Below are 25,656 nucleotides of genomic sequence, written 5' to 3' on the forward strand. Positions count from 1 at the left end.
CTTGACTTGATACCTTCAAATCTTTCACAAAATGAATTCAAGCAGGATAGGCCATATTGTAATAATTATAAACTCATAACTGCCTTCATTTTTTTTAATTAGCCAACTTAATCATGTGAACTCACATTAGTGAACATTTTTGAAATAGCACGGACATGAATTTATTAACATAAATAACTAAATTTTGTTTTTCTTGAAAAATATTTTTTAATCAGATTCTCCATTTCGTTTTCCAAAATTTTTCGGAGATGGATATTTAACTTTGCCTTTCACAAGAAATGGTTACAAAGAGTTCAGTGTGCTTGTCGAATTCAGGCCTGAACAAATCAGTGGGGTCCTGCTGTTTGGCCACGCTAACAACAGCCACATTTCTGATTTTTTTGCACTTCTACTTCGAGATAGTCACCTTGTCTTCAGGTAACATTGAAAACACCCACTGCTTTTACAGAAGTTTATTAGAATTTCGTTGTTTAATTCGCACTGATTAAAAAAACAATTTATTTAAAATTTTAAATCTGCATTCTGGTTTATGACAAAATAATTTTATGATTGAAATTAATTTTGATGTATATGTAGGAATATTTAAACTATTTGTATATATGTTTTAACTTAAGATTTGATTGTGGATCTGGTATTGGAGAAATAATTTCACACGAGCCAATCAAATTGATGCAGTGGAATTATGTCCTGATCAGGAGGCATAAATGGCATGCTTCCATGGTCATCAACAACTCGTCTGTTACCAGCGGAAAATCAAAGGTAGGTGCGCGTCGACATTTTTTCAACACGCATCTGCTTTAACGTTTCACCCCGCTCAAAATAGATAGATGATAATTGTTGAAAACAATTTTTTAACGACTTTTTAAATGATTGCGATTTTTTAAATGGTTTTTATAAAATTTTAATTTAACTCCAATAAAATAAGCTTGGCAAATATGTAAAACAAATTTATATAAAAATCGTTCAAGGGCAACTTCACGCACATAAACTTCTGCAAAAATGTGTACTTGGGAGGACTTTCAACACCAAATGAATCCTTAGTTGGAACGTCTTTGAACTTTCAAGGCTGTGTCAAAGGCTTAAGTTTAAATGGACAGCCGGTAGATTTGAGAACGAAAATGTTTGCGGGACACGCACTAGAAAGCAAGAACATTGGTTATAATTCTTTGTTGCAACAAGACAATACATTATCCATCATTATAAAATTTTATTCGTAGGGGATTGCAGTTCTCAAGTATGCAGAATGATAAAATGTGTGAACGGAGGATCATGTTATGAAAACGATATAGATAAATTTGTCTGCTTATGTCCGCTTGGCACAAATGGAGTTTTCTGTGAAAAAAGTAGTAAGCCTTTTAAAGAACTTGAAATATGATGTCAGTTATAACAAGCGGAAATCTCAGTAACTAATAACGAAATTAAACAATTAACTAAATTTGCATTTATAAGTCTAATTCAGTAATTCAGTGAAAAATATTTTGTAAATTCTTACCAGAATTTTAGTTTTTTTTAATAACATCTATGACTGTAACCAATAATCTCACTAATCAAGAGATACGTCTAAACACGCCCCGATTCACAAGCCTGTCCTACCTGCAGTTCATCGGACTGCAAAGAAATGTTCTTTCCTACACAGAAATAGATTTGTTATTTCAACCGTTTAACGAAACTGGTCTGATATTGTACAACGGTTATTCAAAGACAGGAATTGGAGATTACATAAGCATCTTCATGCTCGATGGGTATGTCGTCTATTCTTTCGACCTGGGAACGGGATCGCTAACTCTAAAGTAGGTCGCATCTAAAGCAGCCTCTTTATTTTAATATTTCGATAAAAATTCTTTTAAATTTAACTAAAATAAAAGTACCACATTCAAGCAAACTTATAAAATTGACAGAAGCAAAGAAAAGGTTGAATTAGGAAGGTGGCACGTCGTATGGGCGGTGAGAACAGGTAGGGAAGGTTTTCTTAAAGTTGACGATCAGCAGATGCTGGAAGGGGTGACAAGTGGAGCTTTCACGCAACTGACACTGACCTTGGACCTCTACATTGGAGGTCACCGCAATTTCGATGAAATCACTCAAAAAATTCAAGCCAGAAAATCATTCGAAGGATGTATTCAAAAAGTAAGAAAATATAACGTCACTTGATTGAAAGCGGTTGGCAATGACGTCTTAAAATAAAAATGTATTTCAATTGTCTTGTTGGTCAAAAAGTACACAATCTATTAAAAAATTGTGTGTATGAATACGACTTTTTATTTTCAAAGTTGTCTATAAACAAGAGGCAGATGAAACTGATCGAAGAAGCAAAAACAGGAATAAATGTAAAGAATTGCGAACACATGTGTGATAAGCATCCATGTTTGAATGGAGGAAAGTGCGTGCCGGACAAAGATAATTATGAATGTAGCTGCCTTCTAGGATATTCAGGAACCAACTGTAACCACAGTTAGTAAAACACGCTCTATAATCATTCAGTAAGTTGGAAGTTAGTAAACTGTGAACCTTTCTAACTGCAGATCTTATTGATCAACTAAAAAATCCATATTTTACTGGCAAAAGTTATCTTCTATTCATGGACCCTGACATAACCCAATTGTTAAGTATTTTCATATTTCATACATGAATTTATTAATACTATAGGTAAAATTACAGACGACACTTTTTGATTAATGTTAACAAGCAGTTTGTCAAAATTTTTAAAATTAGCCACCGATAATTTTGTAACATTCAAACATAAACACAATAATTTTTTAACAATAAATTTTTATTTTGACGTTCCAAAAAATTTCCAGGACGAGCGGAGATCGGATGAACTTAACAATAACATTCAGAACTGTATCAGAGGCGGGCATGTTGCTCTGGATAAGCAATGATGACGTCAGCGAGTACAGCGACTTTCTTGCCATTGGAATCAAGAACGGACATCTGTTTGTCACTTTCAATCTCGGAAGCGGTGAAATAACCATGTTCAATAACCACAGTAAAGTTAACGATGGCTCAAAACATACATTAACGCTTCAGAGGTCAGTATTTAAAGCCATCATTTTTTTAAATTTTTAATGAGTTAAAACTGTGTATCATATTTTACCTTAGAAGTTTTGAAATTTAAAGGTTAAAAAAGGTTTATTGTTATAAATTCATAAAAAAAACTTCAGATATCAAAAATCAGCCTCGATGAATGTCGACTTCATGTATCTCGTGAAAGGCTACTCTGAAGGACCAATGACACAACTGACAACTCACGGCTCCCTTTACATTGGTTAGTCTAATTTGTCTAAAAAATTACGTCCGACCGTACCAACTTAAAACACTATTTAATAGTTAACAGTTTCCTTTTAAAGTGAATAAAAAATTTCAAATAAAAAGTTGAACTCTACAAATATCCCGTTATAATTTTTTTGGCTTTGAACATGGCGTAGAGGATTGTTTTTATTACTTCGTGTTAGTAATTTTGACATCGGAAAATTTCCAATATACCGGTAATTCATCAGGTTTTGAAAAATTAGTGAAATGTTGAGAAAATAGCGGGAAATTTATGGAACATCAAACAACAATTTAGTATCGATGATTAACATTGGTAACAAAATAATTAATTACCGACTGGATCAGGAATACTGATGCACACAAGGTGCAACAACCTCAAGTTTAACATACATGTATGCTGGGGTGACTGATTATAGACCATGTTTAGATAGGTCAGTTTTGTGTTAATTTGCGTAACAACGCGGTCATAGCATAGCACAGCTAATTCGAAATAAAAAATCGACGATTAGTTCATGACATCATGATGATGGCCTAAGTGCTGCTTAATCGTAAAAACTAGCTCATGATTAAAAAATGTTTTAACCGAAAATTATTTTCACAGGTGGCATGGACGACATAACATTCAAAACATTCTACAAGTTTCATTCCGGATTTATAGGTTGCATATCAGACCTATCCTTTCTTCCAACTAGGAGAGTTAACTTAATAGCCGAGGCAGACGAAGGGTTCAACATAAAAGAATGTGACTGACTTGACGCTCCGTGAGAACGGCCATTTTCACAAAACAATTTTTTATTATTCAGTATGTTATGTGTGTTGAATGTGTTCGATGGATGACGGAAAACAGTTTCCGATAACAAATTAACACATTAAATATGATTTTGGCGATTTGCTTATTGAACGATCGAACTGAAAACTAACGGTGGTAGACCACCGGCGGTAGACTAAAGTTTAAAAAATAAAAATTTGCGACTTAAAAATGCTTCACGCAAAAATATCAAGTCCCCAATCCTCATCCAATTTCGTTAACGAGCGTATAAGGAATAAACAACTTTTACTTTAAGATAGGTCTATCAACTAAAACTTCCAGAATCGTTCGATGCTGATTTATCATCCTTTACAAGTTGTTTATCTGTTTACGCTTGTAACTGTTTTTGTTTGATTAAAAATTTATTAAATAATAATTTAGAACTATTACTTGAGAAATGTTAAACGTGGATAACATTCCAAACGTCGAATACAATCAGTCTCTCGTGATAATGTGTGACTGATAAAGAAAGAAAAACGACTAAACTGCCTGTTAATCAACAGCGTTTATTATCAGCACCAAAATGACATCAACGCTGATGTTGAAATGACATCAACTTATGTTGAAGCCATCGTGACATCAACGACACTCCTGTCATTATCATAATCATATATGATTATCGTGATCACTGCTTCTCACCTCCTCCCCAAATCCACTTCTTAAAGTAGCCAGTCAGTCCACCTTGAGTCTTTTTCTGTTCCAGTCGATCGTCCAATGATGGAAAGTCAATAGAACTGAGGGCGAGATCAAAGAAGAACGGCTTGGCAGGGGTGGGTTCAAACTCGGGTGGTAAGTTGACCAATGATGTTTTCTTAACGTTCCCACCAACTTCAACATATTCATGTAGTCGTTCAATCAGTGGCTGTCGTGTGTTTATACTTATTTTTCACCATTAATATAACCAAACTTGCAAGAGAAATGTGAGCAAATGTTTCTTCGACACAGCATAAATTAAATTTTAGGTCAAATGAAATAATGCGGCAAAAAAAATTAAAGCAACCTTGTTGCAGCTGCTTAGTGATACTTTTGTGTCAGGTTCATTCTGTCCATCAAGTATGCTGGAAGCTCTGATAAAGTACTTCAGACCGTCAACGTTCGACATCAACTCGCGCAATTCTTTGCTAAGCTTTGTTGAAATCACATTCAATATAATCAACATCGCCATGACCAATAAGTCGCCACAAACTTAAAACTACATTCACTCAAAAGCTTGTATGTTTTTATTGCGTGGGGATCAAATCAAATGTGTGGCAACCGTAGTATAATACGACGGATGATCTAAGCCTAAGCCATAACAACTAAAAATGTGGAGCTGAAAAAATTGCTCCCTAGATAAAAGCAAAAACCCACATAGATAGGTTGGCACAACTAAAAGTGCGCCTGCACAGAGCTCAGCATACAAATACAAACACTTGAAAATATTTAACGAGGCGACGTGACGTCAACAATGCAAACAAACAAAAAACACACCGACTCCTTCTTTGTGTTTTCTATCGAGGTTTTAAGAAGTTGCTTCAAGGACATCTGAGCATATAGAACTGACCTGTCGTATAAGGCTAGGGCTTCTTTGTATTTTTTCAAATACTCATAAGTCTGAGCCACATGAAAACATCTTCAACAGAAAAAATTATTTAAAAATGAGAATCATCGAAATGAAATTTTGCTGCTATATGCAGAACGTTTTCATTAATGGGATGCAAAAATGATTTTGTATGAAACTTGCATATTTTTTATCAATCAAGCTAATTCAGAAGCTTACATAACAAAAAACAACCTCAAAAGATAAAAACTGATAGAAAAAACTTATTTAAATATCACCATTAGGTTACTCGAACCTCATCTGTATGCTAAAGCAGAGGTAAACCAATTTATTTTTTAATAAAATCCTTATATCACATTATATACTGGATTTATAGATTTATCGATGGCGAAACATTAAAATTGTCGGGCATGACAAAAATAATAATAAGATACATTCAGCAGTAAGCATTCAGCTGAAGAGAAAACCTGAAAGCCTTGTAAGCCAGTATCTGAGTATCAACTTCCTTCAGGAATGCTTCCTTATCCTCAAGTCCTGGCAACTGACCGATCTCTGACAAGTTCTTCAGAATGAAAAAAGAGATAATTGAAAAATGATCATCGGTATAATTACCCATTCATTCGTTTTAATACTTGGTAATTTGCCTTAATTATGTAATTCGTACAAAACCTTTGGAAAAAGTTCTTTTAAACTATCCTTTTGTTGAAATTCTATAACAATATTTGCAGTGCTCGCTAGAAAATACAGATTTACTTTCTTATGACAACAAGCAAAGTTTAATATACTAATAAATACAACAAGAAATCAAAACATAGAAAGATGAGAGGAAGAAGACTCACCTGGATGATGACATCATAAAGTCGAGCAAGATCCTGCGGCTTGGTTTTTTTGCTTTCATCTGATTTAAGTAAACTGATCATGAGTAGATTCCTTTCAGTGGTTGTTGACTGCCTCAGGTAGGCCAGGTAGGTGTGCAGATAAACTGATGATGGCACTTGTCCCTCCACCGGCTTCATCTTGCTGATTAGAGCCTTAAAGATCTGGCGAGTGGCAAATAATAAAATATTAGTGAAGGTAAATACAAGGCAAAAACACGCTAAGTAATTAAAAGAAACTAAAATAAAAACTGCTAGAAATGTTTGCCATGTTAAAACAACCATTCTTAAAAAAATACATTTTTGATGACTTTGTGAATGAGCAGAAAAGAGACAAACTCGTGAACGCACAAACTTACCAACCCCGTCATCTTTGAATTCATCCTTATGGGACTGTTGGGCCTCGATGATTTCCTTCAAGAGACTTTCGTACATGGAAAGTTTCTGTTCTGCACCTGCATCTCTCAGCTGGTTGGAACTTTGCTGCATGCTCAACAACAACCTGCGTACCTGTGCAGTGCAAGCAGGCATTCATTACGCATACAAACATTCATGCGTACACAAATCCACCAATTCAAAATGAATTTCCTCAGTCTCTTTTTTTAAAGGAAATATCAGTTGGTAGGATTGAAGCATCTGAAAGATAGAAAGACAAAATCATATTTCGCAGGTGCCATGCTCCTCATCAAACAATCAAAACCACACTAGCAGCGAAACCAACTTGAATGTTCTTGACAGGAATAGTTCTGGCGAGCCAGGTCACCTCAGATAATGAACTGGACTGCTTCTCCCGAGTCATCTCTATCAACTCCTAGTAAATGCAGCACTTTTATTTATCAGTGGAAAGAATATCACAACAAAATACGACACGTTTGCAAACAAATATTAAGAAGTGAATGACGCTTATATATTATATTATAAATATCATATATTTTTAAAAAAATGACACCAGTTATTAACACCTTTTAGAATTTGAGAAACACTTTTAAATAAAACAGTGCAAAAATAAAATTGATTGAATGATTGATACATAATTAAATGGTCAATTTAATAATGCAGCCTGCAGACAAAAATTGTACTGATGCAAAACTGCGTTAACAGAAAATGAAATGAAAGTGAAAAAATGGCGTTGGACTGAGACAAAAATGACTTGGAGCCTAAAAATAAGAAAACCAAAATGGACTCCACTGTCGTCAATATTGCCATGCTAACGAAGGTTATTCACTTATTCCCAATTCATAAAAATTGTTTATTGCTAAGAGATTGAACGATGAATGCTAAGTTAAAAAATGAAAGGATGTATTGTATGTACAGAGTTGTATATTTATTATAGTAATGTATATTTCACCATGTCTACATTCGGTGCTATACGTTAATTGCTGAACATTTTTATAATTTTAATTCTATTTATTCATTACTTCTATCATGTGTGTTTTCACAGAGATCATACAAGTTAGAAATAACCTCTGATCAATGGTAATAAATAAATGAATAATTAATTAACTATAACAAACTATTTTTTAACTTTGAAGCAAAAAACGGACCATAAAGAAAGAGACGGAAAAGGAAATGTTCAATAGAAAAACGACGCAGAACAATTAGATAGACGTGTGCGAAGTTATCGAATGGTTTCAAAATCCATCAATCATCAATGATACAACAGGAATGCTTGATGCACGGACATGCCAAATTTGTCTATTGATGATGAGACGCAATTTTGCAAAGTTTGAAAGTCTCTTGGAGGGGAAGTCATTTTTTGATTCCATTGGTGCTAACGTCATGCACAGAACACGAACAAGAACCAATCCTTACGAAACTTACGGAAGCATCAAATCCAGTTTGCTTCTGAACAGAGCAGCTGTGAAGATAGCGAACATTGACGTGGTATTTGATTACATGTTCACATCACCAGGCAAGGACATCTCGCTTATTGGCAGAGGCGAACTGCTAACATTTGCTGACATTTGTCATGTGCAAGTATGCAGAACCAGGAGACTTCAGCGAATACATGCTCTGAGAAGAAGGGTTATGTCAGAACTTTGGCTTCACTTTAAAATGGGAATATAATGTTAAATTAAGAGAAATCACCATAGAACTCCTTAAAATGTTTGAGGCCCATTATGGAGTAGGCGGTACCGAAGGAAATGGTGATATTTACTATGCAAATAACCAAGAAGCTCTTGAAGAATTTGTTCTGTTGGGAACATAAGGTCGGGGAGTGTATGTTGTTTTATTTGTTCATTTAATTCAATTTATTTATTCGTTTTCAAGTTGACAATTTTAATTAATATTTGTTTATTATAAAACGATCTCATTAATTAACACAATTTATTCATCCTCTTCATAGACTTAGGATAGAAGGCCAAGAAAACATACAAGAAATATTGTCGGAGAAGTTCATTGTGTGCCTGTCAATTCTAAGGAAGCCAGGAAAATTCGCATGCAAACTTTTTGACGTGTCCACAGAATTCTGTGCTGGTTTGATCTTTTCAATGTCTCACTGCTTCTGACAAATCGATATTTTAAAGCCTGTTACGAATAGGCCAGACAATTCAGAATGATACATCATATGAGACGGTCTCATCTAAACAAAACTTTGGATATATAAAATTACAAGAAGATGAATGAGCAAATGGCATTGTCAAATTTTAGAGACAAACAGATGATTGGATGATTAGCAGCATGATTTTTTAGGAAATCTCTGAAGAATTTTTTAACTATTGTCCAAGTGAACCACTTCTAAAGAGAGAAGCAAAAATTATCGCTTTTCAAAATGAAAACATTCATCGAAGATGGCAACCAACTTGATCCACGATAACCGATGTGAAAAAAATTGCAAAAATGGAAGATCCCGGACAAAATAAGAAATGAAATATCGCACTAGACAAATCAATGTCCACAAACGATACCGCGATTCAATGCAAACTACATTCGATCGGTCAACAAAGCCACTCACACCTCGAACATAAACGACATGAAATGTCTGCTAATGGCGCTTGAAAACAACCATGTACACGTAAAAGAACAATTGACATGGGAGCGGTTGTTGAACATGAGAACACGGTCCCATATATTGAAATTGTTGAATAGCAACGGGGAGAACTAAGTCGATTGGTAAGTTGTTTCAGCAGATTTGTTGATGGAGCGATGGTGAATAAATGATGAATGAATGATTGATTGATTGATTGAATGATCATTGATTGAATGATTGGCAGACGAATGGCTGATGGATGAATGATTGGTAGGGCTGATGAATGAATGAATGTACGATGGATGAATGATTGGTAAATGAATGGTTAATGAATGAAATAATGATGAATGAATGATGACGAATGAATCATTGATGGATGAATGATTGATAGATAAATGAGAGATTGAAGTAAAATTTATTTCTGCTTATTTTTATTCTAACACATTTTTTCCGAATTTTCAGAACAAAGGCGGATTGAAAGCGAACACGATCCACATGTTTGATGTCATCATGTGGATCGGCCAAGGCATGACGGGTTTTTATTTTGTGCCGAAAAATACATTTGGAGCTGCTGAACAATTTCAGAATAAAATGTAATGAAGAAAGTGAAATTACGAACATCCAGTTTAGAAGTGAGAGGATCTTCATGTGTGATGTTCAGTCTCATCTGCATGAGATCTTCAACGGCACTGACATCACCAATGTTGTATTCACAGTACCTGATGTTTGGAACCAGTTCGGCACACCTCTGTATGTAGATTTCCTTGACATCTCCTGCTACAGCCTCTGACAACTTCTCACAGATCACTCTGCGATGTTTGTGTAAAAATATTTGATCAATCAATCAATCAATCAATCTTTGTTTTGCGTCCAGAGACCCGGTTTCCCGAGGTAGGGCGTAAAAATATTTGAAAAATATTTGACAAGTTGGAAATAAAAATAAATACAGAACAGAATTATTCTAATATTTCTGACGAATGAAGGAAGTTTTAATAACAAATATGCAAGTGTGTTAAAAATATCATTCTTGACAGCAGTTTTTAAATTTGATATACTTTTGAAACAATTAATAAATATTACAACAATTCTCAAAAAATTTTTTTAGAAATAAACACCAATCTAACTTAGATTTTATAAAATTATCTAAGGCCACTTTCCAATGCTGCAACTCAAAGTTTAAAAGACCATGCATCCAAGAACAGTAAGCCTGCGTTGGAGATTGTTTCATCATATTAATCACATTGTCATTATTCCAACAAAACTTAATAAGTAAAAAAAACTGACAATATGCAAATTGATGAATTTTAGAATAAAAAATCCCCAGATCAGTCTAAAAAATTACTTTAATAATCTTCTAGCATTTTAAATTATGAAAAACATTAAAATGTTTAAAATAGCCACCAGTGATTTCCATAACCAAATTAATAAATGAAGTTAGTTAACCAGCCTTGACTTCAAGATTGGTCCTTGCATCACAGTTGGCCTGTTCATCAGCAACGACTTTCTGGAGATGGTCAGCATGGTGAACTGCCTTCTTCAATCTGTTCATCATGTGGAAATGCTTTCTCGGCTCTGTGTTTGCCTCCGATTTCAATTGCATAGCATATGCCCATGACCTTTCAGCCTCCATCAATGGTATGTACAAACATCTGAATAGTAAGAGTAGCTACAATATTCATCTTTCGTAAAAATAGAAAGACTTTTGATTTCAATATACGTACCATGATTCTCATAAACAAAATCTTTAAAAATAAATGTAATTAATATATTTTCCAACAGAATGAGAAATAAGATGCATGCAATAAAACAAGGTGTGGACTCACTATCTTGAAACTATGTTTATTTAATAAAACAATTTAAATGTCGATGTAAATATTTTATTGTTAAACCTTTGATCCTTCAATGTCTCCGCGGTTATCTTCCTCGGCTGAACTTTGTGCTTGGTTCCTTGTTGGAAGTTCACAACCTTTCTTATTCTCCTCAATTTCCTGGAACAGTACTGCCTGTAATCAACATAATTTATGATGTTGTCAGTTCACATGGTTGAATAAATAATAAGAAGTGATTAAACTTCATAATAATTACATGCCTATATCTTTGAAAGTCTCCGTGTCTCAAGCCATGTTGTTGCTGCACATCTTTCACCACTTGCAAAACTAATTGGAAAGTCATTAAATCTAAAATGAATGAGACTAAAAATAAATGTTAAACTAACAATTTACATAAAAGCATATGTTGAATAGTCAGTTAGTGCAATGAACCTGTTCAAACATGTGAAGCAGAGTTTTTGACATACATTAATGATTAACTTAATAATTTTTTATATATTACGAGATTTTTGAATGCCTGATTGTACCAAGGACTTGTCTCTAATACAGCTGATGTTATATTATAAAAATTTAGATTGAAAGAGCATAAAGATAGAGAAAAAATTAATTACTTTAAATTTTTTAAATAAATCTTTATAAAATATAAATGTTATGTACAAAAGTTGAGATTATCAAAAATTTGAATAGTCAAAGTAACTGACGAATTTGATGAATTCAGTTAAATATTTTGATCAGAAATCAGATTTCTTCCCTAAACTGAACTCTAACTAAAACCAATTACTAAACTAATCGGTAATGCTGGTAATGTAATGTAATGGTAATAAATACCTAACTAAAAGTAATAATCTATTAAATAACTAAAATGTCTTAGTCAGCTTACCTTACATTTTTGGCAAAACCACCCTTTTATTTTAGACTAAGTTAAGTTATTAACTAGAAACAAACTATTCTATTTTTCACTTTTACAGTTAACAGTTAATTAAGACTTACACTTAAGTTAACTTGTTTCTTAATTCCTTTTTTCTTGGATCATTTGGTTTCCTTCTTAACCATGAAAAGTAGACAAACGATGCAACGATTATCTACGTGAATGTTAATCACTGAAGCCAAATAACTAAAAAGAGCCACCTTCAAGAGATACACATTCCGCTGCCTCCCGTTCAGACGCCTTCACCAAATTCGGGTTAACATTTTCAACATATTGCGAATCCATGACACGAGAATGGTAAATGGTGGTAGGGATGGACGGTTTTACTTAGCTAAGTTCATTTTTAACATTTCAGTCAGATGTGAAAGAAAACTTGATTTGCACATTTACACCATGTATGTTGTACATTCAGTAATTTTTGGGGTTTTGATTATGAATGTGCCTGTCTTGGTGAAAATTTGACAGTGATCTAACATTAGAGGCTAGCGAACCTATCAGTCAGTCAGTCAGTCAGTCAGTCAGTCAGTCAGTCAGTCAGTCAGTCAGTCAGTCAGTCAGTCAGTCAGTCAGTCAGTCAGTCAGTCAGTCAGTCAGTCAGTCAGTCAGTCAGTCAGTCAGTCAGTCAGTCAGTCAGTCAGTCAGTCAGTCAGTCAGTCAGTCAGTCAGTCAGTCAGTCAGTCAGTCAGTCAGTCAGTCAGTCAGTCAGTCAGTCAGTCAGTCAGTCAGTCAGTCAGTCAGTTAGTCTCTCAGTCAGTCAGTTAGTCTCTCAGTCAGTCAGTTAGTCTCTCAGTCAGTCAGTTAGTCTCTCAGTCAGTCAGTCAGCCAACCATCCAATCAATCAATCAATCAATCAATCAATCAATCAATCAATCAATCAATCAATCAATCAATCAATCAATCAATCAATCAATCAATCAATCAATCAATCAATCAATCAATCAATCAATCAATCAATCAATCAATCAATCAATCAATCAATCAATCAATCAATCAATCAATCAATCAATCAATCAATCAATCAATCAATCAATCAATCAATCAATCAATCAATCAATCAATCAATCAATCAATCAATCAATCAATCAATCAATCAATCAATCAATCAATCAATCTATCTATCTATCTATCTATCAATCAATCAATCTATCTATCAATCAATCAATCAATCAATTAGTTTATAAAACGCTATTTCCGCAATGTTCAACAGCCCTCTTCAATGAATTTTGAAACAGATGAGTCTTGAGATCTGCTCTGAACTTCGCAAGTGATGGAGAAGTAGTTAGAGGAGGTAAAGAATTCCAAAGAAAAGGATCAGAAAAAGCAAATGCAGATTTAACAAAAAAGTGTTTAACCCGAGTTAAGAAGGAGAACAAGAGGACAGTTAGGTTCAATTAATATAGTTGATATGTATTTAGGAAATAATTTAAGTTGAAATTTATACATTAATGTATAAATTTTAAAAATTATTTTATACTTTATAGGTAGCCAGTGCAAGAGAACAAGATATGGATATGAATGAGAAAAGAAAGAGGCACGAGCAACTAGACGAGCAGCGGAGTTAAAGGCTATCATTAAAATATGTATGATTCTAAACATTGTCATTGAAAACTTGCTTTCTTCATACTATCTTTTTTTAAAAACTTTAATTTTTCATAAAAATCACCTCTAACTTTGTCATTCTTAATTGTCATTCAAAACTTGTTTAAACCATTGAATTACGTATAGGAAGTGAAATAAACCATTTGATCTGAACGTTGACCTGGAAGCAAATACATCATTACACTGTGTTGGTGTACTGTTAACGATCACTCGCTGGAGTCTCTTCGCATCAACTGTAACAGATGCGTGACGTCAACGTGTAATAGGAGAAATACGATGTGATAGGACAATTCCAGTTCAAAATTTTATAGTTTCATTTATTTTTTCCTATTATAAGTTTTACAGAATCTATTGTACCTATTTGACAATTGACAATTATCTCATTTCTGTTATAAAATTATAAGTCTGCTTTCTATCTTGCAATCTGGCTATGGAGCTGTTACACTGCCAAATATTTTATGTATTTATTTACGCATTCAGCAGATCGCAGTACCTAAGTCTGCCCTTGCAGATTATTTTTAGATATCATCAGTGGCAAATTTAGGAAGGGAGGCTGGGGGGGTGTTTTTCTATCGGAAAAGGTAGTTTTTTGGAGCAAAAATTGACATTACCAGAAAAGTTGAAACCCCCGTCACAATGTTGGCCCCTCCCGCTGAACATCGAAAAATTTCCGAAAAAATTTTGTGAAATCCTCCCATCCGGTCATCAAACATTTATTTAAAAATTCCCCCTCCCCCAATCGTCAACTAATAAATGAATTTTTAAAAATTTTTTAAATATTTTTGAAAATCTTACCTTCCCCCGTCAAAGTTGTTTAGATCCGCCACTGGATATCATTCTAAAATCAAATGGCGTTTTGATATTTACAATATATTGCCTTTTGTTAGTACATGCTTAAAATTGTGAAGCTCAGGTACAATGTTGTTTTAAATGTTAGCTATAAAAGCTAATCGCTACCATGAAATTATAAACAATTTTGTTATGCATGTGTTAAATGTTAAACTAAATTTTTTTAATTTCGTCTATCTTGATCGCTTATTTAGAATATTTTTCAAGATTGTGAAAATTTTTTTATTAACCCGGTTCATCGAAAATGATTGATTTTTAAGGTTGATTCACGAATTTGTGAAGTCGATGGAGTCCAAATTGTGTACCAGTTCTATGAAAATCAATTTAATTGACAATAAATATGAATGAATTTGCAACATTAATAAGAAATTAAATTATTTAAGAAAAAATTGTTTATTGAAAATGTGAAAATTTGTTTTGATGGGGTGAATGAAATGTTGACAACATAACAGAGAGGTCTTATAGAATCGAGAAGAGCGAGACAAGTGGCAAACTACAAAATTCTTTCATTCAATTTTTATAAACAATTTTTCAAATTTTCCTAATGATTATGTTTGCAAATCCTAAACAGTTATTTGATGGGTTTTGAAAATTGAAAATTTTCAATTACGTCGACAATAAGTTAACGAGGAAATGGAAGACACTACTACTGTAGTAATTTCTATGCTATTTTTATTATAAATAATTTATTTCTTGCAGTAGATGAAATATTCTTATAAAATAATTTTGGTGTCATGGTTGTTTAAAATAATAATTACTTGAATTAGGCGTAAATGTTTGGAATAAATTGACAAGAAAATTTAACGAAGCAGAAAATATCATCCCTTCAACTTTTCCTTTCGCCTCTATATTAGAAAAATTACAAAGCAGCTTGTTTGTTGTTTCTGTCGTTTGTGTTGTGATTATTTCGTTGTATCGTAATTCCGGAAATTAAAAAATGCAAAAAAAATTTGATTTAATTTTACGAAAAATCAATTGAAATTTTTTCATCAGATTCTTACACTTTTCGTTTCCTTCTGCTTTATCGTCATCATCATCATCGTCTTCGTCACTTCTTGGACTTTTAGGGAACTCGTTGGTGTAAAATGCTTTGGCTTGCTCTTTGAACGTTTTATCTGCAATTGAAACATGTGACAATCAGTATCGACATGGTAAACATAATTAGGTAACTGTTAATTTGAATGTGTCTTAGATAGTGTTGTTAGTTAACGTCCAATGTGCCAATCCTAGAATGGTTACTACTTTGGCGACAAAAAAGTGCCATTTGCGCAAAAAATTAAAACATTGAATATATCAAGTTTATTTTAGTTTTTAAATGCATGAAAATCTTCATAATGACTTGTTTCACAAAGGTCTGCCTGATTATGAAATTTTATTTATTTCACCAATCTTGTTTCATTTTTTCATTTTCAAGTGCAATCATATCTTAGAAGATGCAGAGTACATGTAGGTACAAGTTGTAAGTCTTGATCGACTGGTCGAATAAAACTACTTGCAGAGCTTTTAATCAAAAAGTTTTCAAATGAAGTTAAGACTCTGAGAGCAACTGCTCTAAGAAAGTATCACGTGTTCATTGTTCAAAGTGTTTTTCTCCATGAACTAAGTTAATTTTCCAACAGAAAGAATTGTGAAAATATTGTGCTTTTATCATATTAAGTTCTTTATTTACATTCAAACAAGTTTCAATAGAGTGAAGTTAACGAAATTATTAAAAAATTAGACGAAGCTCAGAAAGTAGAATGAACAAGCAGCAGGGATACATCGGGCACGTGGTGGATTGTCGCAAAAAGAAAGCAGATAAAACTGAACGAAGCGTAAACAATCTTGATACGGCCCACTTTCAATTCGTTAACAGACATTAAAGTTTCGGCAACGATTATATCGATGTTAAAATATAGCACATCAGTGCTGCTAACAACCCTGTCATTAACATCTTTTTTTATTAAAAATTTTGGTTTTATATTTTATTATGTACTTATTTTCATTGTTATGTAAAGCATATATTCAAAAATTGGGACAAAACGTCTCAATACTAGCAACAGATTTTTCACTTGAGCTCGACTCGTTGGACCTTCTAATGTCTAACTGTGCCAGCCTGTTAAAGTGTGTCAGGTGATTGAGTATCAATCACTTTTTAAAATAATTCTGCACTGATCGAGTAAGAAGACGAACCTGTTGACCAGTTCACTGGGATCCACTCCTGGCACACCTCTTGGGTACGGTGTATCCGGATCGTTAATTTTTTGCAATCCATACGTTTTGTTGGCCGGATGATACGTTTCCGTAATATTATCTTCATTCCACTTTATACCGGCGGGAGATTTTTTCTCATTATGTCTGTGTAAAGTTTAAATCCAAAAAATTATTCTGAGTTATTCTACATGATGAAATCAAAATATGCTTTTGAATTTTATTTTAACACTGTTAAAACTATATGTTAATATATTATATTATCGGCAGTGGCTAATCAGGGTCATTTAATAGCAACTTTTTTATTCTTTAAAAAATCAGAATCTGACTGCCAGACGCAGAAACTGTTGCAACATGTAAGGCAATATAAAATTAAATAACGGAGTAAGAAATTTTAAAATAATAGCAGTCAAATGTCAATTCATAAGTTTATATTGAAACTGTGTAACCTTCCAAAGGTTATTTTATCAGAACTTAAGCTATTTTTAGATTTTTTCTGAAGATTTGTTAGCACATATTTTTAATTGTTTTATAGGCTATAACGTATAGAACATCATTGTCAAAATGAGGATGGCATTGATGAATAGAAAAGCGATTTAGCATCTTCTAATTCAATTTTGGTCAAACATTGTGTTTGTGTGGTTTTGGCAGCGGATATTTTTGGGCGGCGAAATTATAAACTAAAGTTTTTTTTAATTAATTATTTTGAAAATGTAATTAAATTTTAAATCTAAAATAATATGAGTTCATTGCTTTTCTACGTCACTATACGTCACAGATATGTCACTACGGATTTTGATACATCAAATGGTTAACCACCGAGTGGAAAATTACAATAATGTGTAATTTAATCTTAATGTAACGAATAATAAACTTCTCAATTATTCTCGTGAATAAATCATAAAAAGAATAACTGAAATATGTTTTAATTATCGTACTTAGGTACTTAGGCTTACATTTTAATAAATAACAAAATAATTAAATTAAAGAATAATGAATGGAACGGAATGAACTACATTTTTACCGGTAAAAAGTAAAACGTAACATCATTGGTTGAATACCTGAAGGAATGATTCCAGACAGCATGCCATTTTTTGGCAACCAGATGTACAAATTTGTAAAAAAATCTGGCATTTTAAAATCCAGTCCAATGTATCTTTAGTCACATGGACGAGCAGAACGCAGGACCCGGACTGTACTAAACCTTTTTAAAAAACCTATGACCCATATATTGCACTTATACAGTACCGAAATGCTCTTTTGGCAGGACTTAATTTTAGTCCAGCTGCCGATGAGTCAAAAATCAAGCTGCCGACAACAAGCCAGAACTTACGTTCAAAGGTTTTAGATGCAAGACAAAAGAAGTATCAGGATCATAAGTCGTTAGCCTCTTCCAAGTTTAAACGAAGGTAATGTAATGCGCATGTATCACAATGGAATATGGAGGCGTGGAATTGTTTGCTTTACATAGCTATCTCCAACATCATATATTTCAGCTTATATACTGAACCGCAGAGATTGTATCTACACCAAAGAAGATCCACCTATTTGCAGGCCACCAGTAGATGATACCACAGACTGCCCTCAACTTTAAAAGACTACACCACCACAGAGGTCGAAATCTCCGTGTTTCCCTCAGTGCGACAGTCCAGAAGATGACACCACTGGTTCTACTCAAGAATCCACCCTGAAAACACGGAGTAGACGTACATCAAAACATCCTGTTAGATTCAATGACTATGTTCTCAACTAAAATATTTGGTCATATAAAAACATAAAGATTAAATTTTTAAAGAGGGATATGTGATATATACGTTTAATATACATTGTATAAGTATTTTATGTATATGAGTATAGTAGAAAAACTGAGTGTGATCACGACCATATACTTAGAAAAATACTCATAAGGGTACTGGTCCTCGAACGCACCTGCGCATATTTTCAGTGCGCTTTCGGGTCTGATGTCATTCTTTATTTTCAATGAAAAGTTTATCAAATTTTACAATTTTTATTTTTTATGGTTTATTAATAATTTACATTTATTCTAAAAAAAATTTTATTTATGATTATTTTTTATTTATATGTATCTGCATAATATTTCAGCCTATTTAGTTTTTTTGTCTAGTGTCTTATAAATCTGATAATCAAAACTAGAAGAAACTGACCCTGATGTTTTTGAATTCATTTTCAAAATTCCTCCGTCTGTTGTCGTTATTTTGTTCTTTTTGTTTTTTTTGTCGGATTTTTCCTTTTCTTTATCATTTTCAGACATTTTTCGTCGGAAACATTTCTTTTTATGTTTATATTAGTGTTTTTGTTTATTTTCATTCGTGACGAACCTGGAGGTAAAAGTTAATATTTTGAGTTTCTTATTAAACTTCTTTTGTTGACAGAAATTTGAAATTCAGTAACAGTTACACTAAATCTGTAGCTGAAACCATGCTAATAGAAACATTTTGCGGAAATTCGGAGAGGTTCAACTATGTCAACTTAAATTTAAAAGGAGGGAACTAGCGTCGACTTCAGAGTTCTCGCATATACTGTATGCCGTATAGTAAATTCTTTTTTTCAAGTCTTACGACATTTTTTATGTGATAGTCTCTTATGTCACTAGACAACTTTGACAGTGTATCCTTGATGTTACTTTTAAACTCATGAAAATATCATTGTTTCAACGCAAGCAATCCTAAACGGGCACAACTCTGTGTTCAGTTGCTAGTTCTCTTTAATTAAACCAATTGTTTTGCCACCGATAGATCAATACAGTTGTTTTTAAAGTGAAATGAAACTTTTTTTCATCAAGTCTAATAATGTTTTAAAACTTTTTATTTTAATGTCCGGTTAAGCAAGTATGCCAGATTTAAAAAACGTTCCAGAATGATCCAGCATTTACCAAATTATCAGGCGACTGTATTACAAACAGAGGCGCACAAAGTTCGAGCAACGTTTTGTCACACCATTGTCGTTTAAATGGCGGAAAGTTTTTGAAACATCTTAGGAAATATTTAACGATGATCTAAACTGAACTTCAATAATATTTTTTGAAATCAAACATAAAAAACAAAAAAATTAGCGACAATAAAAACAAAGACTGTTAGAAGTTATTTGAACAAAACAGTGTGTAGCATGGCTCCCAGGCACTGCACGATGTTGGAGGTCATAAGAATGTTCACATGCTCTTCTAAATGACGTTTTGGATCCTGAAATCAATCAATTATTTTCTATCAATTTCCCCATTTGAAAATAAAAATTGTTACAAAAATTTTTATACAAGTTAGAAACATAAACAATCAGTAAAAAATAAACTAGAACGAATGACACAAACTGCGTAAAGATAAATTTTGACATATTTAAAATATTAAGTCTGTGAGGCTAAGTGCATTGTGCAATAAAAATGCTTTGAAGGCGTTCAATTTGATCAACAGTCACATCACAAAACACATCACCCACATGCAATAACATTGATCATCATCAAAACATAACAAAACATAAGCTAACCTGCTTTCCAACATTTTTTATTGCAAGTTGTTCCAATGTCATCTCCTCTTCTTCCTCCAAAGACTGAAAATTTAGAAGTTAAATGAAACAACGAGTTTTGGGATTTAACAGTAGTAATATATTCATCAATTTAAACCACAATCGTTCGGCCCATCAAATTTTTTACATTAAGTCGTGCTGTCATGAAATCAAATCACCGACCGATCGGTCTATTAAATTTTATTAATTTTAGTTATTCGTTAATGAAAAATCTATTTTTTTTTGGAAAATATAACTTGGAAATTACTTTGTTATAATTTTTAGCAAGTTCCAACATCTCTTTTACAGTGGCTTCGTTGTTTGAACAATGCGTTGAGTACTCTTGCAACGTCAGTCCGTCCATCCAACTTTTCTTGTGCAAGTTCAGCAGCATCTGTCGACATTGTTAGTTGCGTTGGGCAATTTAACGTGCATGTCGTGTTGATGATGCGATGGCAGTAAAAAATAAAGTGACTCCAAAAGATCGAGAATAATAAGTTGGACCTTTTGTTCTAGCTCGTTCTTCCTGTAGTTGATGCCGATTGAATAGTAGTGCCTGTTCAAACCGTGGATGAGAGCCTGCGTGTGGTCATGATGAGAAATCAATCTAAAATATAAAGAGAAAGTGACCAGTGTGAAAACAACGATTAAACATAAGATGACCAGTATTTGGACTTAACAACCAGTGTAGTGATTTTCCAGTTGAGTAATTTTTATCAGTGCAGTAACAAAAATACTTTTAATCAGTGCCTGCAAAGTCTTAGCAACGGTACGGTCAAATGAAACATTTGGAGATTTTGACGACTACACATGAAAATAAACAACTAAAAGACCAGACTGATGAGCAGAAATGATGAGTGCATATTTATTAGATGATTGGTTAAACAGAGATGTTGCTGAATGCTGTTATTGAAGATCCTGTTGAATGATTTAATGAGTGATAAAAACAAGACAATGTTGAAAATCGAATGAATGAATGAATAAACAAAGATGTCTTTGTATGATGAAACAAAGATGATGTTGAATGAAGATGAGGATGAATGAGAGCAACCTGTATGGAAGGCTTGTTGAGATGACCCAAGTTAGATGTTGCTTGTCGAGGTTCTTGGCCAAGCACCATTGTGTTGGGGTTGATCAGTCTAAATGCATCAATCACGACCTGCATCACATTTGAGCATAGTTTTGAAAGTGAAACAACGACAATGCACACAATACAAAACAAGAAGACACTACACCTTTCCCTTGACACTTTGAATAGGATCAACAACAACTGCAACGGCTCGTTCAGACAGAGCCTCAAAACTTTGTTGTGTGTTGATGTCCACACCCGACAGCCAGCACCCAAACCCTGGATGTGAATGGTACCACCCGACTACCATCTCTGGTCTGTAGTGTGCATTCATGCAGTGTCATGCACAGTGAATTCATTTTAAACTTCAAACTATATTCAAAACATGAGAAACAGTCTTTTAGTAGGCAAAACTATTAAATAAATTTGAATTAATTAAAAAATGAAACACTTTAAACGGAGAAAATTAACTAATTTTTTAAAATAACTCAGATTAATATTAATAAAATAAAAGTAAATCAAAATAAAATCAACTGACTCTTCAGTTAACTCTCACAAGTCACCACACACAAACGTAACAATCATTTGATTACCAAAAGGGTTTAAACTAAATTTATTAGCAACATGTGGACAAACCTTCCTGTCTGCTTCAACATGTCCAACATTTTGGCCTGGAAGACTGGATCAACTGCCTCCACACTGACGCCCTGCATTAAATCATTCATTCAATCATTCGTTTATTCATTCATCTATTCATTATTCATTAGTGTTGTTTATCATCTAACTTAATATGTTAAAAACGTTATAATTCATTTGTTTTATAATTAAATTTCATTTATTAATTAAATTATTTGCTGAGTTATTCCACTCACCTATTTACAGATTTCATTAATGATAATACACGAACACAAAAACCCAAATAAAGAGTGAACAAACAGACTGATGAACCACCCAAACAACCGGACAAAACAAACAAAGAAGAACATGGACAGCCAGACAAGATGAAAAGAACTAACAGTTCCCGACTGAGGCATGGCAAAGACATCAATGACCCTGACAGTGTAGTCATCTACAAACTCCCCCAACATCAGTCCCATCACTTCCATTGGCACGCCAGCTCTTCCATGCTTCAACATCTAAAGCCATCAATTTGTCAATACATCAGGCATTGAATGTTGGTAGCAAAATAATTAATTCAATAATTATGCTAATATCATTTATATTTTCTTTCATGGTTCTAAAAATTTCACTGTAATTTTTAATTGTAGGTATATGATTATCATGCTAACAGAATTTAAATAGGATAAGGTTAATTGAAATTATTTGATATTCTTCATAATGATGCTACTCTATGTCAACGAAAAAAATTACTGAACTAAACTGAACAAGCGCTGTAATAAAAAGCTACAAAATGTTAATCAAAAATCATACAAACAAACAGCAAAAACAAAATAAAAATACATGAAAATCAAACTTAAATATACATATCTAACAAAATAATAGGAGATAATACAAGGACAGACGAACCTTAAGCAAGGCCAGTGATGATATGTAGACCTGTTCGGCTGTGTCTACTGCTGGTACATCCCCTGACGGTGGCTGTGAATTTCAAACAATTGTCCAACAGATCAATTTCAAACTATTCATGAAATATTTCAACAATTCTAGTAGTTGCATCTCAGCCAATCCAATCAATTACATTTCAATCATTCAATTAATTACAATTCAATTGTCCAATCACCAAATTAATTACATCCAATCAATGACATTTCAATCATTAATTACATTTCAATCACTCAATTAATAACACTTCAATAATTTAATTAATTACATATCAATCATCCAATTAAATACATTTCAATCATTAAATTAATAACACTTCAATCCTCCAATAATATTTCAATCATTTAATCAGTTTCATTTTAATCTCCCAATTAAATTTTAATTAATGAAAGATACCTAAAACCTACAATTGCATTGCAATCAACGTCATCATCGTCATTATTACAAGTCAAATTTCGGCTAGCATTCATTCCATCAGATTGCAATATTCAATTGAATTTATTCCAACATTAAGAATACATGGTCATCAAATACTCATTAGAATAATTCTTTGGTTGAAAACAATACAATAATTACAACTTGGAAATAATAAATTAATGTAAACATAACAAAATAATTCTCAATAAAATTTATGCTATTTATTGGCTATCATAATTTTAAAAACTAAATTGTAAAAATAGTTGAGGAAATGAAAAAGAATTAAAAATAAGAAATCAGAAAGTTGATTAGTGACCAACCTGACTGAGACCAGCCAAACCCCCCTGACCAAACCTCATCAGTTGATCCATCTTACTCACAATCTGCGTGGTGTAATTAAAAAAAACATATATTCAGATACATTTCAAATATTTAAATATCAATGATTTCAAACTGGCTAATAGGAAAACTCATCTGAAACCTAATTAGTGTAGGAAGACTCACAATTGTAATAAAGACAATTGTAACAGATTCATATTCAATTCCAATACCACGTAAACTTTTATTTCAAGAATGTTACTTCACAATGCATAATTTTTTTTAAATTTTGTACTTGTTAATAATCACTTGTTAATAATCACTAACCACTTGTTAATAATGCTATTACTAAGACCAAATAAGTGATTGGAAGAAGTTTTCTTATATTATATTGGCTCCATCAACACTCAATAAAAAAATTACAGAATCATTACCATCAACTATTCTTAACAAAACCCTTGATACAATTAACTTTTAAAAATCTAAAACTTATGAAAAGGCTTACTTAAATATAGCTTAAATATAGCTACCTGTGTAGAAATGTGAAGACCTATGAAAGCAATAGAGTGCAAGGCTTATTGAATAAACCTTACACTTTATTTTATGACAAGCACCAACTATTATTGGCTACCTGATACTCAAGAAGACAAGAAGGAAGCTCATACTTTTGTGGTCTTGTCTTAAATTAGTAGACCTTGCTTCGATCTTAGAGGTTAAATTAAAAGTTAAGTTCTTAACCTTAACCATTTAACAAATTTAACTTAACCATGGGGCTTAATAGGATAAAGAAGAGACAGGTTTGTCTTCTTAGGACTTGAGAATTACTCTTCATTGAAAATGATTTTAATGTTTTATTTTTATCTTTTTGATAAATGAAGTTAACTGCGAAACTCGTCATTTTTTCCATCACACACCTTTGAATTAGACTGCAATTTTAATTTTTTGTCAAAGACAAAACTGACTAGTCATCCTCTCTAATTTTTCACAGACTACTTAAACTGGAATGAAATCGCAAGCAAGAGTGAAATGAGTAAGTAATATAAGCCCTAAAAATTTTGTTTGTACAAAGATTTTATTTAAGAGTAATATAACACAACACTAACTGTATAAATTTTATTAAAACCGGATAATCAAGTCAAGCGATAGCGAAACTAACGTAAGAAAAATCAACAACGTACAACAATACAAAGAAACTAAAAGTGAAAAAAGATAGTGAAAAAACGCATGAAAGCCACATATAAATAAATATAAAATTAATTCACTTTATAAATTTTAATTAGCACGTAAAATGAAACAAATAATTTTTTTTAATTAACAAAACCTATCAAAATAATTATTCCAAGCATATATATATAGAATACAACATATAAAGGAAATCAAAAACATTCAACGACCAATAATACCATGCACAATCGGACGCAGTAATATTGCAGAACTATAATTTTGAGTAGCATAGATAAAAATGCATACAATTGTTAAGATTAAGAAAATGTATTACACACGGATATAAATATATATACATGGTACTACACAAAAAATAAACTGAAGTATCTCAAAACAGACAAATAATATAGCACATAACTTCTGACATTATTCAAGTTTCAATTAAATTGCAAAAAATAATTATTAAATAAAAACAAAATAAGTAACTTACATTAAATTTATAAAACTAGCGATGGAATACAAATTTTTTGAAATGTAGTATAGCCGGTAGTCAAAATGGAAACCGAGTTATCTCCCGAACTGTATTTCGCTTTTAAATAGAACTTAATCATATATTTATATTTTTCTATGCAATGAAAAACATTAAACAAACTGGGAAGTTTGAAGCTTTATATAGTTTTTTGCACATTAACGAATTGTTAAAAATCTTTCTAGCCACTGAATCTTCAATGGCATGAATAAAGTACAAGT

General features: G+C 32.6%; 4 protein-coding genes across 4 annotated transcripts; 1 reads left to right on the top strand and 3 right to left on the bottom strand.

Annotated features, from left to right (window-relative positions):
- Positions 1 to 214: 214 nt before the first annotated feature.
- On the top strand, positions 215 to 4,020 carry HELRODRAFT_80670 (hypothetical protein; the record flags this gene model as incomplete). The annotated part of the gene is made up of 11 exons (XM_009020497.1): positions 215 to 417; positions 615 to 759; positions 969 to 1,155; positions 1,218 to 1,343; positions 1,553 to 1,790; positions 1,899 to 2,127; positions 2,271 to 2,451; positions 2,523 to 2,601; positions 2,799 to 3,029; positions 3,162 to 3,265; positions 3,872 to 4,020. Coding segments are annotated over 11 exons (1,872 nt in total), but the record flags the coding sequence as incomplete, so codon positions are not given.
- Positions 4,021 to 4,427: 407 nt separating this feature from the next.
- HELRODRAFT_112400 (hypothetical protein) lies at positions 4,428 to 12,508 on the bottom strand (the record flags this gene model as incomplete). The annotated part of the gene is made up of 13 exons (XM_009020498.1): positions 4,428 to 4,940; positions 5,079 to 5,204; positions 5,549 to 5,690; positions 6,086 to 6,180; positions 6,458 to 6,658; positions 6,857 to 7,003; positions 7,215 to 7,304; positions 10,084 to 10,273; positions 10,589 to 10,671; positions 10,912 to 11,113; positions 11,354 to 11,471; positions 11,558 to 11,620; positions 12,422 to 12,508. Coding segments are annotated over 13 exons (1,781 nt in total), but the record flags the coding sequence as incomplete, so codon positions are not given.
- A 4,284-nt stretch (positions 12,509 to 16,792) lies between these two features.
- On the bottom strand, positions 16,793 to 17,002 carry HELRODRAFT_80706 (hypothetical protein; the record flags this gene model as incomplete). Its single annotated transcript, XM_009020499.1, has 1 exon — positions 16,793 to 17,002. A coding segment is annotated over one exon (210 nt), but the record flags the coding sequence as incomplete, so codon positions are not given.
- A 2,667-nt stretch (positions 17,003 to 19,669) lies between these two features.
- On the bottom strand, positions 19,670 to 24,951 carry HELRODRAFT_185663 (hypothetical protein). Its single transcript, XM_009020500.1, has 11 exons — positions 24,846 to 24,951; positions 23,745 to 23,820; positions 22,972 to 23,043; positions 22,461 to 22,580; positions 22,081 to 22,151; positions 21,611 to 21,761; positions 21,427 to 21,534; positions 20,880 to 20,954; positions 20,645 to 20,769; positions 20,358 to 20,421; positions 19,670 to 20,059 (listed from the first exon to the last, which is right to left on the bottom strand). The coding sequence occupies exons 2-11, from the start codon at positions 23,793 to 23,795 to the stop codon at positions 19,961 to 19,963; spliced, it is 936 nt and encodes a 311-aa protein (XP_009018748.1). The 5' UTR covers positions 23,796 to 23,820; positions 24,846 to 24,951; the 3' UTR covers positions 19,670 to 19,960.
- Between the last annotated feature and the right edge of the window lie 705 nt (positions 24,952 to 25,656).

This window comes from Helobdella robusta (genome assembly GCF_000326865.2).
Source record: "Helobdella robusta unplaced genomic scaffold HELROscaffold_28, whole genome shotgun sequence".
NCBI classification, from domain to species: domain Eukaryota; kingdom Metazoa; phylum Annelida; class Clitellata; order Rhynchobdellida; family Glossiphoniidae; genus Helobdella; species Helobdella robusta.

Excerpts from the sequence above, each read along its gene's own strand:
- HELRODRAFT_185663 (XM_009020500.1), bottom strand. The coding sequence starts at position 23,795 with ATGGATCAACTGATGAGGTTTGGTCAGGGGGGTTTGGCTGGTCTCAGT. Across the intron at positions 23,044-23,744 it reads GTTTGGCTGGTCTCAGTCAG|CCACCGTCAGGGGATGTACC; the intron begins GTTGGTCACTAA and ends TGAAATTCACAG. Across the intron at positions 20,955-21,426 it reads TCAACAAGCCTTCCATACAG|GCTCTCATCCACGGTTTGAA; the intron begins GTTGCTCTCATT and ends GACCACACGCAG.